Here is a 17,627-nt window from a genome sequence, read left to right as displayed (position 1 = left end):
ATCTCCTGGAATTAGAGTTACAGATGGTTGTGAATCTCCATGTGGGTGCTGGGAACTGAATCTCCATCTTAACAAGTGCGAACAAGCACTCTTAACTTCTGAGTCAATTCACCAGCCCCTCAACCCTCTTTAAACTTTAATTTTTTTTTGAGGTTTTATTAAGGTGTCTACGTAGGCCTTGAATTTATGATCATCAGACCTTAGCTAGAATTGTAGCCTAACTACCACACCCACCTTCTCTCTGTTTCTTTTGTTTTCTTTTATGGCTTTAATATATGTTTAAGATAAGGAAAATTATAAAAAAAAATCTTCGGACTTAATTCCAAGACGTTGGTATCAGATAGATACAAACAGGATGGCAGTAAGAAAGGGGAACTTGGCTTTACAGAAGGTAAGCTTTATCTCTCCCGCCCTGCTTTTATTATTTTCTCACTCTCCCCATTTTTTCTCCTCCCCAACCCTCCCTTGTGTGTATGAAAAGCTCAAAAGGCACTACTAAAGTAGCTCTAAGGGCTCATATGATTAGACAAACTTCCACTAGGGACAGCAAAGATGGAACTGATATAACTTTTTCAGATCAAAATACCCATTTATAACAGAATTTTCCTCACTTCAAACGGTAGCAAGGGCTTTTAGGTCTAGAGAAAATAAAGCAAGTAAGTTCAGTGTTTGATTCAATCCACACAGTATGGTATACACAGAGTATTTACAATGCACAATCTTGTTAAGGAGCTTATGAATTGATGGGCAGATAGTTTAGCCCAAAACATCCCTTCAGTATACTGTACATCTAAACGGCAATCTACAGGGATTGCACTTTAACCAGGGCTGGGCTAGCCCAAAGTTTCCTCTTCTGCCTTTATTATGCTTCTTTCTGCAATGAATCTCCAAAGAAAAGCAGGAGGTGGTAAAATAAAGCTGGGAAATGATAAAGTTTGAAATAATTAGCTGGGTGTCATGTATCTACTTTTGTATCTGTTTTTTTTTCTTAAGCAATCAAAGAACGAGGCAAACTTTCACATTCGAAAATTGAGAGGAAGTCCCCCCCTGCCCAGTTTCAGGGCCCAGCGAATCCCGCCTCCACTGCTTTGAGCAGCTGTCTCAGGAATGAATCCTCTTCTCCTTAGAATGTGGGCGAGCTTTGCTGGGGCGGCAGCTGCGGCGAGGCAAGGAATCCTCCCTGTCGCTGTCCCTCCCCTCGGAGCCGTGGCAGCTGCCCTGGCATCCCAGTGGAAATCTTTCCCAGTCGCCGCCAGCGCCGCGGGGCGAGCAGCAGCTGAGCGCAGTCAGGGGTGGGGACCGCTCCCGGGAGGCTCCCGCACCGCCGCCTCAACGACTCCCAGGTCCCTCAGGTGGCCTCCTCCAAGTCCAACAGGAGGACACCTTGGCAACGCGGGGCGGGTTCCCTGGGCGCCCGGAGACCTGCCGTGGGGTGACAACACTTGCCTCTGCGCTCCAGCAAGCCAGGTCTGGGCGAGAGGGTGCGGGAAAAGCCGGCGGCCGCACTACCTGAGCAGCGCGCGCCCGCCCCCTCCGGGCAAGCGCGTGCCCGGCGCCCGTGCTCGCGGTCCCCGGGCCCGCCCGCACGTCCCCCAAGCCGGCCTCGCGGCCGCCTCCGCCCGAGCACCCCGCTCGCCCCACCGCTCCGCGCGCTCGCGCACGCGCACGCCGCGCCGCGCGGCCCTCGGCGCTGTCATGGCGGCGGGGAGCAGCCTGCGCGGGCACAGGGGCAGTCCCGCGCGCCTCGGCTGGGCGGCCCGTGGCAGTAGCGCCCTCAGCCCCCGCGGCGGCACGAGCCGCGGCGTCGCCCCGCGCCTGCCGTAGCTGCTTGAGCAGGGTTGGGCGGAGGGGTGGGGCGGCCTAGGAAAGCCATGGGGCTGTAGGCAGCCGCGGGCTCCGCGGGAGCGGACCAGGGAAACTTGGAGGCTGCGACCAGGTGCATTGACCTTTCTCTCCTCCCCGCCTCCTCTCCTCTCCTCGCGGTCGCGTCGGGCCTGCCTTCCCGCCCCGACACACACCTCCCCGCCTCTCCTCCGCGACGCTCAGGTGCCGGCTCGAGGTGCCGCACTCCTCCCCCTGGGCCGAGCGCTGAGGAGAGTCGCCGCCCCCTTCCCCCGCCTTTTCCTGCCCTGGATCTCCGCCGCCACCTCCGTCTCTCTGCGCCCCGGCGGCGGGGGGTGAGGACGAGGCCGGAGTCTCGGGGTGAGGAGGACCCCTGTGCCCCGGCGGTCGCGGGGGGTCCCCGCCCGGGTCCTCGCGGCACTTCCCCCGCGGTGCACCTGCCCGCGGCCGCCACCTGCGCCGGGGGTGCGGGGGAGGAGGGGACCTGCCCGCGGGCCTGCAGGACCCGCCTTCGCCAGAACCCGCTCCGGGGCCCGGGAGGAGCGGCCGGCTGGCCCCGGGGTGCCCTTAGCAACTTGTTTGACAGACAGTAACTATTTCCCTCTCCTCCCTAAAAAATCCCACGACAGACCTAGCCTATTTAACACGGGTTTAATCTTCCAATAGGGTTTGGCGTTGTTGTCAGCCTCGGGGAGAGAGATTGGACAAATATTCTCCAAGAGGAGGAGGGCGACGCCAAGGACTTTCCACATCAACTGCTTTCGGGGTTTCTCCTCAAGTTGGGACAGAAACCCCCCTTGCTCCAGCGTCCGCGTGTGTTGTGCCTCCTGGTAGTGCAGCGACTGCTGGCCCAGGGCGACTCTGAGTTGTCCCTCCTCGGGAGTTAGTCATGGCCAGTGAAGACAATCGTGCCCCTTCCCGGTCACCAACAGGTGATGACGGGGGAGGTGGCGGGGCCGAAGAAACCCCTGCCGAAGGGGCTGCGCTGTCTCTGAAGCCGGGGCTTCCCATCAGGGGCATCAGAATGAAATTCGCCGTGCTGACGGGGTTGGTGGAAGTTGGAGAAGTGTCCAACAGGGATATTGTAGAAACTGTCTTTAACCTGGTAAGTAGATAAATATTTGATAAGCATATACTTTTCTCGGTGAGTTGGGGAACAAGACGAACCTGGGGTCATGTGCTTCACTCAAACTAATGGCTTTTTCCACAGCGAGACACAAAACTCCACTTGACCTAAATGAAACAATTACTTGTATTTCAGTTTAAAGAGAATTTTATGCAAAATTTGACACTTCAGGTTTTGAATCAACAGATCACTTTTGTGCTAAGGAAGCAAGTGTTGGTGTATTTGTGTGTGTGTGGGGAGGGGTGTCAGGTGTTCGATGGAGAATTTGGCTGTAATTTTTTCCCCCTTGGAGTGTATGTTTTAAGCCTGCATTTCTCTTTAACATTTTAAATAAGTGACTTTTTTGGACTTGGGAGCTAATATAAGTTCGCATAAGTTATCTTTTGCCATAGTTTAAAACACAAAATTCATGTTCATAGTGTTGTTAAAAGGCTAACATTGCAAAGTAATATTTTAAATTCTGGCTAGCAAAGAACTAGCAAAGGGTAAATTCTGGAGTGAATTTAGGGTTATACTTAATCTTGTGATAATCTAATGACGATTTGAAATACTATGAGCTTTATGTTTTTGCATATTCGTGTGTAGCGGAAAAGCACACTTGGTCTTTGGAAGTTGCTGATTATGTTATTTTAAGTGGATAGGAGATAATTTTTCTTTCCTCCCTTCTGTTCTTAGAAATTACCTTTAGTGGAGGCTTTTTAGACTTTTTAACTCTCTGTTGGTTATCAACTTAAGAATCAAAAAGGAGTCTGGCTTTGAAATAATTTCCTCTCTTTGACTCAACCCGTGTTAGAAGATAATAGTAGTACCAAATATAAATGTGTAAGGGTTGCCGTTACTGTGTAGCGTTTTCACGGTGAGACTTGTTTTACCCCAGGCAGCCAATTACTTCCTTCATGAGGCCATTACTAGTAGTCATGAGCAGTACAGATTCTAGAATGACAAATTAGGTAGGTGGAATTCACTTACTTTTGAAGCCTGAAAACTCTAAACTGTATTTTATTTCTCTACTGGATTATCGTATTGTCCCTTTAGATATAAAAACTGACAGACACATTCATACATGACTTTGAAACAGTATATTATGGAAATGACTGAATATATGTAAAATTGAATAGTATAGTGAACTCTGGTATCCATCATGCAGCTTCAACATTTTGGGGATGTTTTGTGTGTTTGGAACCTTTTCAGATAAAAGACAAATTCATCTATTCCTTTACCTCAAAAAACTTGAGGTAAAAAAATTTTTTTGGGGGGGTTTCTTTTCCTGAATCTAATGTACTGTGGATGGGAAACAAATCTGGTAGTGATATAGTCCATACTTAGTTGTTTATATGTGAAAACACTACATTATTTGGCAGTAAGATTGAGACTCCTCTGTTCTTTATAGTGTGCTGTGTTGGGGTGGATGGCCAAACAGGTATCACTTTCATTTTTATCATTAAAGAAAGTCTAAATTCTGTATCAGTAGTTTGCTGAAGTGTAGGCCTGATAGATACTTTAAGGTTAGGTCCCGCAAAGATGCATGCTTGTAGTGTAGTCAGTGGCAGGGTAGAGAGATGGAAAGTCTGTCCCGAGGCTCTTCTTCTCCAGCATTCCTTCTCTGAGGAGCGTGGGGGAGAGGCTGAGGGTAGTAGAGGCAGTTCCTTGCCTTTGTAGTCCTTTATAGTATTTTTATGATTAAAATACGGGACCTGAGAAAATTATGGGAACTAAAGCATTGGTAGTTCAGCTAGTTCATCTCATTGTTACTATTGTTGTGCCTAATCCTAGTGGATGTAGTGTGAGTTGTAATTCTATTCCAAGGAAGAACCATTTATTCTGGGCCAGGCTCTGGGCCAGGTAGCTTTATTATTGAAGTCTTTTCTGAGTACTCTTCTAATACATATGTGTCATTTCAAAGATGAGGAAACCGAGCTTCTTAGGGTTAGTCTTTTCAGGAATATATCTGTCACATATTGGTGTGGAGTTGTTTTCATCTCTAAGCATCTTTTTTGTACCTTGGGTATTGCTTTCCTGAAGGACACAGCAATCATTCATCTTGATAAATATTCATGACTAAACCTTCACCAATAGTTGTTACTCCTTTTTATCTAGCTTTCAAAAGACCTTAAAACTGGACAAAATTGTTTTAGTTCTTCACATAATTGGTTTCTCATTCAGGCTATGCACAAAGTTGATTATTAACTTTTTCTTTTCTTTTCTTTTTTATGCATATGCATATGTATGTGTTTGTCTGTTTGTGCTGGTGTGTGTATGTATGTGTGTAGGCCAGAGGTTGATGTCTGGTGTTGTCCTCAGTCGCTTCTCCATCTTATTTATTTTTTTAATATTTTATTTGTTACTATTATTGTGTGTGTGTAAGTGTAGGTGAGTGTGCTATGGAGGTCAGAGGGCAGACTTCGGGTGTTGGTTCTCTCCTTCCCCCTTGGTGAGGCAGAGTTTCTTTCTCTTCTTGTTTGTGTTACTTTGTGTGCTGTGGGTTAGCAGACCCTTGCACTTTGGTTTTGTTTTGTTTTTCGAGACAGGGTTTCTCTGTAGCTCTGGCTGTCCTGGAACTCACTCTGTAGACCAGACTTGCCTTGACCTCAGAGATTCACCTGCCTGTGCCTCCTGAGTGCTGGGATTAAAGGTGTGCACCCCCACTGCTGGGCCAAGACTCTTTTTTTACATTTCTTTTTTTTTTTTTGGTTTTTCGAGACAGGGTTTCTCTGTATTGTTTTGGAGTTTGTCCTGGAACTCACTTGGTAGCCCAGGCTGGCCTCGAACTCACAGAGATCCACCTGCCTCTGTTTCCCGAGTTCTGAGATTAAAGGCGTGCGCCACTAATGTCCAGCTGGGCCGAGACTCTTTACTGATGAAGGTTCACAGTGCTTACACTGCTCTAATTTCCTGATTTATATATGTCTCATGTTCTGTTGCTTGCTTCCAACTTTTCACAGTTTTGGAAGTTTTTTTTTGTTTTTTTGTTTTTTTTTTTTTTTTTTCGAGACAGGGTTTCTCTATGGCTTTGGAGGCTGTCCTGGAACTAGCTCTTGTAGACCAGGCTGGCCTCGAACTCACAGAGATCTGCCTGCCTCTGCCTCCCAAGTGCTGGGATTAAAGGCGTGCGCCACCAACGCCCGGCAGTTTTGGAAGTTTTAATTCAATGTATTGTTAAGAAAAAAGTTAGGGGGCTGGACTGATATCTCAGTGGTTAGGAGTACTGGCTCCTCTTCCAGAAAATCTAGGTTCAATTCTCAGCACCTACAGGACAGCCCAAATAGGGTTTGCCTTAGATCTGAGACAGTTTTTCCTTCTCTGTAACTCCAACTCCAAGAGATCTGAACCCCCATACAAACATACATGAAGGCAGAACAGCCGTACACATAAAATAAAAATGAATGAATGAATGAATAAAAGAAGTTAGTTACCAGGCAGTGGTGATGGTGGGTGAAAGGAAGTTCAGGAACGCTGGACTAAAGACTAACATATTTATTTTGGGAGCAGTCCCACAATGATGGTAAATAACCACTGGAGTCTCTGCCCCTAGAGGCGCACGGTCTGTGATGCGGGATGCTCAGACCACAACCCAAGAGACAGCCCCAGTGAAGCTCCTCTTCTTCCTTACAAGGGGTCACATCCGCACACTGAAGCCACACCATAAGGCCATTACCTCAAGTCTATTGGTGGAACGAGATGCCTCTCCATAGAGGAACACACCTATAATCCCAGCATGCAGGAGGCGGAAGCAGGAGGATTCCAATACGTTTCAGCCCGTCTGGTCTACATAGAAAGTTTCAAGTTAGCCTGCTCTACTTAGAGAGATCCAGACCAGGTTGGAATACATAATGAGGACCTGTCTTAGAAAAGAAGAAAGGAAAAAGGGAGGAAGGAAGAAAGAAAGAAAGAAAAAGTTCAGAATAGAGGTGGTGTCTTTATCAGCAAGCATGAGAATCAGGCTTCAATCCCCAACAGCAGCATGGAAGGCATGTACCTGTAACCCCAGTGCTAGGAAGGTGGAGGCACAAGGAATTCCTGCTGAATCTATCAGTTCCAAGTTCAGTGACAGATCTGTCTCAAAAACCCGAGGGCAGAGGCAGGTGGATCTCCAAATCTCAGAGAATTCCAGGACAGCCAGGGCTGCACAGAGAAACTGTGTTTCAAAAAGCAAAGCAAACAAACAACAAAAACAATAGTGTTTCTCTCAGGCTGCTGACAAATATATGTTTTCATTATTTGTTTTGTTATTTATTTTTGAGATAGGATCTTGTATAAGTCCAGGTTCTCTAGAGTAACAGGATTTATAGAATGAATCTTTTTATATGTATAAAGGGGATTTATTGGAATGACTGTGGTCCAACACCAGTGGCTACTTATAAATGGAAGGTCCAAGCATCCATTTGTTGATTAGTTCATGAAGCTGGATGTCTTAGCTGATCTCCAGTTTACTCCAGAATCCTGAAGAAGTAAGCGCGGATGCTATTGAAGGAATGGAGTTGCTGTTGAGGTGAGAGCAGACAGGCAAAGAGCAATGCTTCCTTCCTCCATGTCCTTATATATGCTTCTAGCAGTGATGTGGCCCAGATCACCATTGGGTTTTCTTAACTCAGAATGTCTGAATTAAAGGTATGTCCTCCTGCCTCAAAGATCTGGATTAGAAGTAGATCTTCCCACTTCAAATTAAGCAGCCCCCCCCCACAGATATACCCTTCACTTTCTGGTTTTATTTAATTCCAAATGTAGTCAAGTTGACACCTTCCACCCCTATTTTTTTGGGTTCTTAAGACAGGGACTGTCTATGGAGTCCTGATTATACTGGAACTCATTCTATAGAACAGGCTGGTCTCAAACTCACAGAGATCTCCCTGCTTCTGCCTCATGAGTGCTGGGATTAAAAATATGTGCTACCATGTCCAGCAGATTTCTGTTATCCCTCTATTTATTTATTTATTTATTTATTTATTTATTTATTTATTTGCTTTTTGAGACAGCATCTCTATGTGATATATAGCAATGCTGAATTAGAACTTTCTGTGTAGCCTAGGGTAGTTTTGAATTTGAGATCCTCCTATTTCATCTTCCTGAGTACTAGGATTACAAGTATATAATAACAGCACCATGCACAGCCCGTAATATTTAATTTAAATTTAAATGTTACAGCTTGAAAAATGGAATATGATTTTTTATTATCTACTGTTTAGCAATTGGTATATATTTTCAATAATAGAGGAACTAGGTACTAAATGTTTTTATTGACTGTACAGATTACCCTTTGTGGACTTAGTGGGTAGAAGCTATTCTGTTCTATCTGATTATTGTCTTGCAGTAATGTGAACTCAATGGTTTTGTACATCTTTAGTTTTTCGAGGAAAAAATTAGGAATATAGATTAAAAAATCTTTAAAAATAGAAATTACAATGTTTAAAAATTTTATATGGATTATATAAATCCATAGTTGGCTATATAGTTGGACTATATAAATGCATAGTATGTGTATGTGTGTGTGTGTGTGGTGTATGTGTCTGTACACAGGTGTGCAAGTCTGTGCACATGCTCACGAGCATACATGTCATGTCAGGTGAGGATCTTGAGTATCCTGCTCTATTACCTTCAGCCTTATTCATTCGAGACAGGGTCCCTTACTGAATCTAGGACTATGCTGGTCTACACTTTTCAAACTCTTATATGAACTTTGCTATAAAGATAAACTCATCCAGTGGGTTTTTATTGTCATGTTAGTCTCTAGATTACTTCCTATATAATACCTATAATCACACATTAAGGATTAAGAGTAATCTACTCTATAAACATTCTTGTTAATGATCTTTTTGTAATTGGTATTAGTGATAGAAAACAACTGTTGGTGGGCATAGTGTTGTGCCTTTAATCCCAGTCCTGTGGAGACAGAGGCAAGCAGATTTCTGAGTTCTAGGATAGTCCAGTCTGCAAAGAAAGTTCCAGGACAGCTAGGGTTACACAGAGAAAACCTGTCTCAATAAACCAGCTACCCCTGACAAAAAGGAAAACTCAACCGCTTTGGGCACAATAAAGGGGTTTATGGAATTATTTATCTGGAGTCCAAAGGTAGGACAAGATTTCAAGTAACAGCTTTATTCTGTTTCTGTTATGTGTTTCCTGATTTTAGCTTCAGTCTGGTATATTCCTCTCAAGTTGTAGTATGGTTGGTTATCAGACAGGGTGCTGGGACAATTTGTGTCATTATTCATATCTTTTGGTAGAGTGTCTGTTCTGAACTAATGGAACCGTTGATCAGTGAAATGGGCTGATGATGAGCTTAAGTAGTATATATCATTTGTTTGCATAATTTTGTTATTATTTTAAGTCAATTTATAGAGCTTTTCAACCAATACCTTAAGACAATTTTTTGGTTTTGTTTTTCAAGACAGGGTTTCTCTGTGTAATTTTGGAGCCTGTCTTGGAACTCACTTTGTAGAATAGGCTGGCCTCGAACTCACAGAGATCTGCCTGCCTCTGCCTCCTGAGTGCTGGTATTTAAGGTGTGCACTGCCACTACCACCTGGCTGACATTAAAATTTTTAATTAACCTGTAATCGATTTTGAGTTAACTTATATAGGATGTGATTTTTTTGTGTGTGTGGGGGTATCTGATTGCCTCATTGTTATTTGTTGAAAACCGGTTGTTAGTATTTTCTGTCTTGTTGCCTTTGCTGAAACTCAGTTGGCTTGTAAGTGTAAATATCTGTCTTGACTCTTGGTTTTCAAAAAAAATTGTTTGTCTTTGTGTGTGTGCATGTGCACGTATGTATACTTGTATTTGTATGCATGGAGGTCAGAAATTGAGGGTTTCGTATCTTCTTCAACTGTTGTCCAACTTATGATGTTCTTTTTTTTCAGACAACAGATTTTAAATTAAAAGTTAATTTTATTATTTGCACCCCTCTCCCATTTTGCTTCCATCCAGCTCTTTCCATCCATGCTTCCCCCTTGCTCCGTTTCAATCCATGGTCTCTTATTCTTTGTTATTGTGACATATATATGCATATGAACATATGTGTATGTATGTGAACACACACACTTATTAATACATACATGTGTACAACCTGCTAAGTCTGTTTAATGTTGCTTGTATATGTATGTTTTTGGTGGGGAAGCTGACTTGTTGGAATAACCATTTAGGGTACTTGTTTCTGGGGAAGAAAAAGTCTCTCTCAGCAGGTCTTTCTCTGGGGATGGGACACCAAGTGATCTCCCCATCCATGTTGACTTGTTGCTGGTGCTGTCATTGTTTAGGTCTTATTTAAACAGCCACATTGTTGCCATTTCTTGGGGCTTCCCTGTTATACCTAGAAGACTCATGGCTTTTTATCTCTTGTGCAATGTTCCTGGAGCCTTAGGTGCAAGGGTTGTGTTGTTGTAAATGTATCAGTAGGGGTTAGACACCCCACAGTTGGTTGTTATCTGCATTTGCCTAGTTGCATCTTTCTGTAGTGGTTCCTGTCTGCTGAGAAAAGAAACTTCTTTTTTTCCCTCAATATATGTTTTTATTTAAATTAGAAACATGAACGCTTCACATATCAATCCCAGCTCCTTCTCCCACCCCTCCTCCCTTGCCCTCTACCAGCCCCCCCCAGCCTCCCACCCAATCCCCACATCATTCCCCAGGGAGGGTGAGGCCCTCCTTGGGGGGATCTCCAAAGTCTGTCATTTCATCCAGGGCAGGACCTAGGCCCTTCCCCATGTGTCCAGGCTGAGAGAGCATTCCTCTATTTGGAATGGGCTCCCAAAGATAATTCATACACCATGGTAAACACTGATCTACTACCCAAGGCCCCAGTGATTTCTGTGGCCTCCTCACTGGCACTGCATTCATGGAGTTTGGATCAGTCCCCTGTTGGCTTCTCAGGCATCAGACTGGGATTCAAGAGCTCCCCCTTATCCAGTCAGCTGTCTTTGTGGGTTTCACCATCACGGTCTTGACCCCTTTGCTCATCACTCCTCCATCTCTGTCACTAGGTTCCAGGAGTTCAGTTCAGTGTTTAGCTGTGGGTATCTGTCTCTGCTTCCATCAGTCACTGGATGAAGGTTCTAGGATGGCATATAAGGTAGTCATCAACCCTATCATCAAGGAGGGGCTGTTAGTGTAGTCTCTCCACTATTGTTTAGTTTGCCAGTTGGTGTTATCCTTGTAGATCTCTGGAGTTCTCACTAGTGTAATCTCTCTCCTCAAACCTATAATGACTCGATCTATTATGGTATCTCTCATCCTGCTCTCCTCTATTCCTACCTTGACTCAACCTTCCTGTTCCTCCACGCCTTCTTCTCCCCTCCTCTTATCCCCCTCCTGAAAAGAAACTTTTTTTTTTTGAGACAAGGTTTCTCTGTATTGTTTTGGAGGCTGTTCTGGAACTTGCTCTGTACACCAGGCTGGCCTCGAACTCAGAGATCTGCCTTCCTCTGCCTCCTGAGTGCTGGGATTAAAGGTGTGAGCCACCAACGCCCGGTGAAAAGAAACTTCTTTGAGGATGCAGGTTACACTTATCTGTGGGCACCTTACATTTTGAGACATGTTTTTTTTTACTGAACCCATTTGGCAAGACTACCTGGCAAGCAAGTTCTAGGGATCCTCCTTTCTTGACCTCCTCAGAATGAGATTACAGGTGTGGAACTTACTTATTTCATTTAAGCAGGGTCTCACTATATAGCTCTGGATGACCTGGAGCTTGCTATGTAGACTAGTCTGGCTGTGGACTAAGAGAGATAGATCCTCTTGCCTCTACTTCAGGAATGCTGGTATTAAGGTGTACAGTATCATACCTGGTGCTGATGAGCTTTTAACATGGGTGCTAGGGATGATACTCAATTTGACATGTTTGTGGGACTAGCTCACTGCATTTTATATTTCCATTTTATAGAGCTGTATATGAAATCCATGGTTTTGTGTGGTGTAGATGCACTAAGCATGGGCTGTACCACTGAGCTACATCCCTAGTTTCTTTATTTTCCATTGATCTACTGTATGTCTTTTATATTATCCTCAAATTTTGTTGATTACTGTAGCTTTGTAGTAAGTTTTGAAATAGTGAATGTAATCTTCCTACTATGTTCCTCTTTCAGGATTATTTTGATTATTCTAGGTTTTTTTGTATTTGCAAGTGAATTGTAGGTTCAGGTTATTAGATTTTGTGAAAAAGCAAGCAGGAATTTAAATTTTTTTTTTTGAGACAGGATCTTTTTCCACAGAGCCCTAGCTGTTCCAGAACTCACTATGTAGACAGAGGCTGGCCTCAAACTCAGAGAAATCTATCTACCCCACCTCCTGAGTGGTGGGACTAAAGGTGTGCACATAGCGCTATGCTTGTCTAGCAAGCAGGGGTTTTGATAGGGAGTGGTGAATCTGTGGATCACTTGAGGGGCTTGGTTCATGAACAAAGAACATTTCTCCATTTACTTAGTTCTTTCATTTAGTGATTTTTTTTTTTGCATGAGTATATTGTGTGGTGAGCATGTATGTATGTGTGTTCACATGGCTCTGTGGAGTCTGGATCTTGACATGGGGAGTCTTCTTTGTTCTTTGTCTCATTCATTGAGGTAGGATGTCACTCTGAACCAGAGCTCCCTATTGGCTAGTCTAACTAGCCGGCTTGCTACAGAGTTCTTGTCTTTGCCTTCTAAGTCTGGGAGAGTTGAAATTACAGGTGGGTGGCCCCATCCTCTTGGCCATTATATTGATTTCAGCCAGCAGTTTATCCATTGAACCTTCTCCTAACTATTTTAGCAATTTTCAGTTGTCTTTCTCTTTGAATTTGTAATCCTCCTGCTTAATCCTCCCGAACATTGGGTTTATAGATACGTACCACCATGTCCTGTTTGTAGATATTTTTGTGTATTCAGATTTCTGTAAGAAGAATAAATGTTTCAGAGAGTATGAACATTTGTGGGACTTAGGAGTAGATTTAGATGGATTGCTAATGTTGATAAAAGTGAAATGGTGAATTGGTGAAATTTTAAACTTTAACCATTTTCTAGATGCAGTTGTTTGATAGTTTAGATTATAAGTATGCAATCTTGTTCTTACTTGAATTGTTTTATTTTAAACTGAGAAATAGTTTGGTAATTAAAAATAGATTTTTTTCTGTTTAAGGATTAACAGAAAATGTAAATAAGTAAGCATTTTATTTCTTTTACTGACTTGGATGACTATTCCAATGCATTTGTCTTATAAAATAAAATATCTTATTAGATATACATTTTATTTTGGTCTGTCTCATATAGTTTAAGCTGGCCTCAAACTTGCTGTAGTTTTTGTATGTTTGAAATAAAAGTGCCCAAATATAGTTTTCTTTCTTCTTAATGTATACGGCAGTGGTTCTCAACCTTCCTAATGTTGTAACCCTTTAATATGTATGAGCCTATCAGAGCCATTCTTACTCATTCTATAATCCGAGCTCTAAGCCATTGGTGGTGTATGACAGCAAAGAACTATGAATGTTTAATAGTGGCTTAGCATATCCTTTAGTTATGTAACTTAATTCTGTAATTGAGTCTGGAAAAGTAACTGGGTTGTTTAACTTGTCTAGTGTAGTCTTATTTCCACTCAGGAGTCAGTGGTTTTTACTTTGTTTTGCTTTAAAGAACATAAAAATGTGTGTTAGGAAAAGGGTGTATCTTCCTTCCTTCCTTCCTTCCTTCCTTCCTTCCTTCCTTCCTTCCTTCCTTCCTTCCTTCCTTCCTTCCTTCCTTCCTTCCTTTATCTTTGTTTCGAGTCAGGGTTTCTCTGTGTAACAGCCCAGCTGTCCTGGAACTAGTTCTGTCGACCAGGCTGGCTTTGAACTCATGGAGATCCACCTGCCTCTGCCACCTGAGTGAGTGTTAACCCTAACCCTGGTTTTAATGAATAGAATAGTTAAATTGAGGGGAATCAGAACCAGTTTATTATTGTACAAGGTCCTGGACTTTTATTCTTACGGTTAGGATTGAGTTTGGGGCCTGGAGAGATGACCTAATGGTTAAGAGCACTGGCTGTGCTTGCAGAGGACTCTTGATTCTTGGCGCCTACATTTCAGCGCACAACAGCTCAAATTCCAGGGGACCTGACACCTTCTTCCTGTCTCCAAGGGCACTAGGCACAAATGCAGGTAAAACACACACCCAAATTAAAAAAAGAAAAAGATTTAGTTGCTTAGTTTCCAATATGAAATGACCTTGCATGTTGATCATGTAAGTCTGGAATTTATGTGTAAAGCATTTGCCTAGCATGTTTGAGGCCTCGAGTCTGGTCTCTAGCACCACAGAAAACAAACAAACAAACAAAAACCCTAATTATTTTTGTAAGTTTCTATGTTTCCTTTTTTTTTTTTTTGAAGAAGACAATGCCACAATGCCTGGTGTCACCTTTAGTATTGAAACTCTATTAATAAGTCTCCATAATTCAAATGCCCTTTCTTTGAAATTGATATACTTCTATGCTAGATCTACTCAATAAAGTCATACCTTTTGGGGCAATATTGTTCTTACAGGTTAGGGTATGAATTTAGTCAGGATTTAGCACTTAGATGTTCAGATAAGTAATTTAGGAAGAATAAACTATGAAAAAGATTTTAAAGTAGAATGTTTATATTATATATATGTATATGTATATATATAATTTTTGTGTTTTAGTAATTTGATACTACTTCCCTTCATGAAATAAGTATTTCCATTAAATGTACCAGTTATGGGACTAGTGGATACAGTGACTAAAGTATTGAACAAGGTAAATGTGAATCTCACCTTTATGGAACTTATAGTATAAATTATTTTAGGTTCCAGTAAACTCATTTCTTACACCTATATCCTTGATTTTGACATTTTTTTTCTTCTCTTCTCTTTTCTTTTTGTGTTGGGGTATAGTGTACTCTAAGAAAATGCTATAAAACTGAGCTGTTTTCCAAGCCCATAAATGTGTTTCCTAATCTTTCACAAACATACCTAGTTATTATTCCTGCCTTTAGAGTTCCTAAGAAAACAGATTGCATTTTTGTGATTTTTAGCCTATGAATCATACTGAGCACTGGCTGTGTATCTCATATATCTTTTATTAGGAATTCTTTTTCTTCTTTGGCTAAGCTATCATAATGGATACTCTTGTGCCAGTATATAAGTGTAATTCTGTTTGTATTTGGTTTCTGATTCTTTTATACTTCATTTGGAAAGATGTTGATTGGGGGTTAGTCCATATGGAAGGATTTTTAATACATTTTTCTACTTTTTTTTTTTTTGTTTTTTTTCGAGACAGGGTTTCTATGTATTGTTTTGGAGGCTGTCCTGGCACTTACTCTGTAGACCAGGCTGGCCTCGAACTCACAGAGATCCTCCTGCCTCTGCCTCCCAAGTGCTGGGATTAAAGGCGTGCGCCACCAACGCCCGGTCCCACATTTTTCTACTTTTAAACTGTACTTTTTTGCTATGTTCCGTACATTGATTTGTTTAGACATTTCTGTGTTAACTTTGGGTCATTAATTTGAATTGGTGTTTGGAGATGTGGTGCCAATACTGACTATTCAGTAGTCTTTCCCATCTTGTTTATTTCTGGTGCTACAATAGTAGTTTGGGCACTTAATCTTTTTTTTTTTTGTATGTGTGTACATTTAAAATACTGTTCCCCCCCCTTCTCTCTTTTTGAGTCTTCATTTCTTTCAAATAACCTTATATAGCAGCTTGAGTATTTTATCAAAATTGAAAATCTGACCATTTGATGATTTTGTTTCAAAAATCCTTCTAGTTTTTCATTAATTTCTGTGTAAAGGCTAAGTTTTGTCACCCTCCCCCCCTTTTTATTTTCTGAGACAGGGTCTCACTTTGCAGCCTTGACTGGCCTGGAACTTGTTATGTTGTTCTGTAGTCTGAGTTTCTGTTCTGCCTGTTTTCTCAGCCCTTTAGCTCCAAATAAATGCAGAGTCTGATATTAATTATAAACTGTTTGGCCAATGGCTCAGGCTTCTTATTCGCTAAGGCTCAATTAGTAACGCATTTCTGTTAATCTAAGTATTTCCACATGGTCTTATCTTACCGGAGAATCTTGCTACCTCAGCAGCTACATGGTGTCTCCCTGGCAGCATCTCTCTGCCTCTTCTCTACAGAATTCTCTTTGTCTGGTAGCTCCACCTATACTTCCTGCCTACCTACTGACCAATCTGTGTTCTATTTATCAACCAATAAGAGAAAAATACATAGAGAAGGACATGCCCCATCATTGATCAGGCTGATTTTGATCTCAGAGAGATTCACCTTCCTCTGCCTCTGGAGTGCTGGATAGAAGGCATGTGCCACCACACCTGGGAAAGCCAAGTTCCTTAATATAACATACAAGTAATTTGTATGTTAGTTTGTGTCTTGACATTTTGTGTGTCAGTCTTAATGATACTAAATTTTGGTGTATGGATCAGTTTCTGAAAGGCTTTCTCTGCCTATTCTTGGGAGCATTTTTCTTAATTATTTTGTGATTTATTTATTTGAGACAGAGATTCATTATATAACCCAGGCAGTTCTGGAAGACACTCTTGGCAAGCTTCCTGCCTCATCCTCCCCAATGGTAGCATTATAGGAACCGACCATCATACTTGGCTCCTGCTTTGTGAAATTAAACAAAAATTATGAGTTTATGGGCTCAGAGCAATGGTTCTCAACCTTCCTTTAATACGGTTCCTCATGTTGTGAGAACCATTGCTTATGAGGGTAGCTCCATTGTTCTTATGGCTCCTGATTCAATCACTAGTCTAAAACAAAACAAAAAACTTACTGGTTCATGTTCTGTGGTTTTAATTTATGCATTTGGTCTGAGGTTTGTATTTAAAGATTGGTGTTTGCTCTCTTGTGCTCCAGTCTCTTACCACCTTGAACGCAAGTTTCAGTTTGAGTGTTTCTAGATTGCACAGGTGGATACTGCCCCCAATTTGGCCTGGGAGCAAATGCACCAAATGCTTCTCATGCCAGGTCTGCTCATACTTTTTAGTTCACCCACTGAGTTTGCCCTTCAGACGGCTTTGCCTTGCTCTGGCCTCCAGCTCTGTGTCCTTCCCTTTCTCATCACCCTACTTCTAAACCCCTGGAGTTGGTAGCTGTGCCAGAGCAGGTGCTGTCTTTAGTGCTCTCCCAAGCCTCATTGTCATTTTGTTCCTTTAGTTCAACTGTGCTAGCTTTTGTCTGAAATTTGACATTGTAGCATTATGAGCCATGAACATGTGTCATACTGCTAGAGACGGGTCTGACTTCTTCTCCTAGTTCTTTGTATTTGATTCATATGCCTTTTATTAAAGAATATTTTATTATTACCAAAACAGTTCCCATCTTGTCATGCTATCTCTTGTGTCCTACTGTATTTTTCTTTGGGACTCCACCAGGTATTTTATTTGCTATGTCTTCTATGTTAGAACACAAGCTCCTTGTAGACTCCTAGGATAGTATCTGACCATATTATGTGCTCAGTAAGTACATGTTGGATGGTAAGTGTGCTAAGTGCTCTAAATATCCACTCTTATCTCCTTTCACCTATAGTTTATCACCTCCTATCCATCCTCTCTTGTAGTGCCGGAACTTTTAAACCCAGGGCTTCAGAGTGCCACTCAAGTGCTTTGCTCGAACCTTGCATTCCCAGCCTGAGTTTATTTGTGTTTTTCTTCATAGTAACTTTTGGGAAGTAATGGTGTGTGTATATATG

The 17,627-nt window shown here is 42.3% G+C and overlaps 1 protein-coding gene across 4 annotated transcripts in view; it reads left to right on the top strand.

Annotated features, from left to right (window-relative positions):
- The first annotated feature begins 1,233 nt into the window (after positions 1 to 1,233).
- Positions 1,234 to 17,627, top strand: part of Lrba (LPS responsive beige-like anchor protein) — a 539,975-nt gene continuing 523,581 nt past the window's right edge. The window contains exons 1-2 of one of the 4 annotated variants that reach the window (XM_040752567.1): positions 1,234 to 1,467; positions 2,509 to 2,947. In XM_040752567.1, the coding sequence (XP_040608501.1) occupies positions 2,732 to 2,947 (216 nt within the window). In that variant the 5' untranslated portion in view covers positions 1,234 to 1,467; positions 2,509 to 2,731. Of the gene's footprint in view, positions 1,468 to 1,825; positions 1,937 to 2,006; positions 2,203 to 2,508; positions 2,948 to 17,627 lie in introns of those variants that run through there. The other 3 variants (XM_040752566.1, XM_040752565.1, XM_040752568.1) reach the window with 3 other exon arrangements.

Source organism: Mesocricetus auratus, unplaced genomic scaffold (genome assembly GCF_017639785.1).
Source record: "Mesocricetus auratus isolate SY011 unplaced genomic scaffold, BCM_Maur_2.0 Super-Scaffold_100009, whole genome shotgun sequence".
Classification (NCBI taxonomy): domain Eukaryota; kingdom Metazoa; phylum Chordata; class Mammalia; order Rodentia; family Cricetidae; genus Mesocricetus; species Mesocricetus auratus.
The sequence above is the reverse complement of the archived record's forward strand: the minus strand, read 5'-3'. Positions and strand labels throughout refer to the sequence as shown.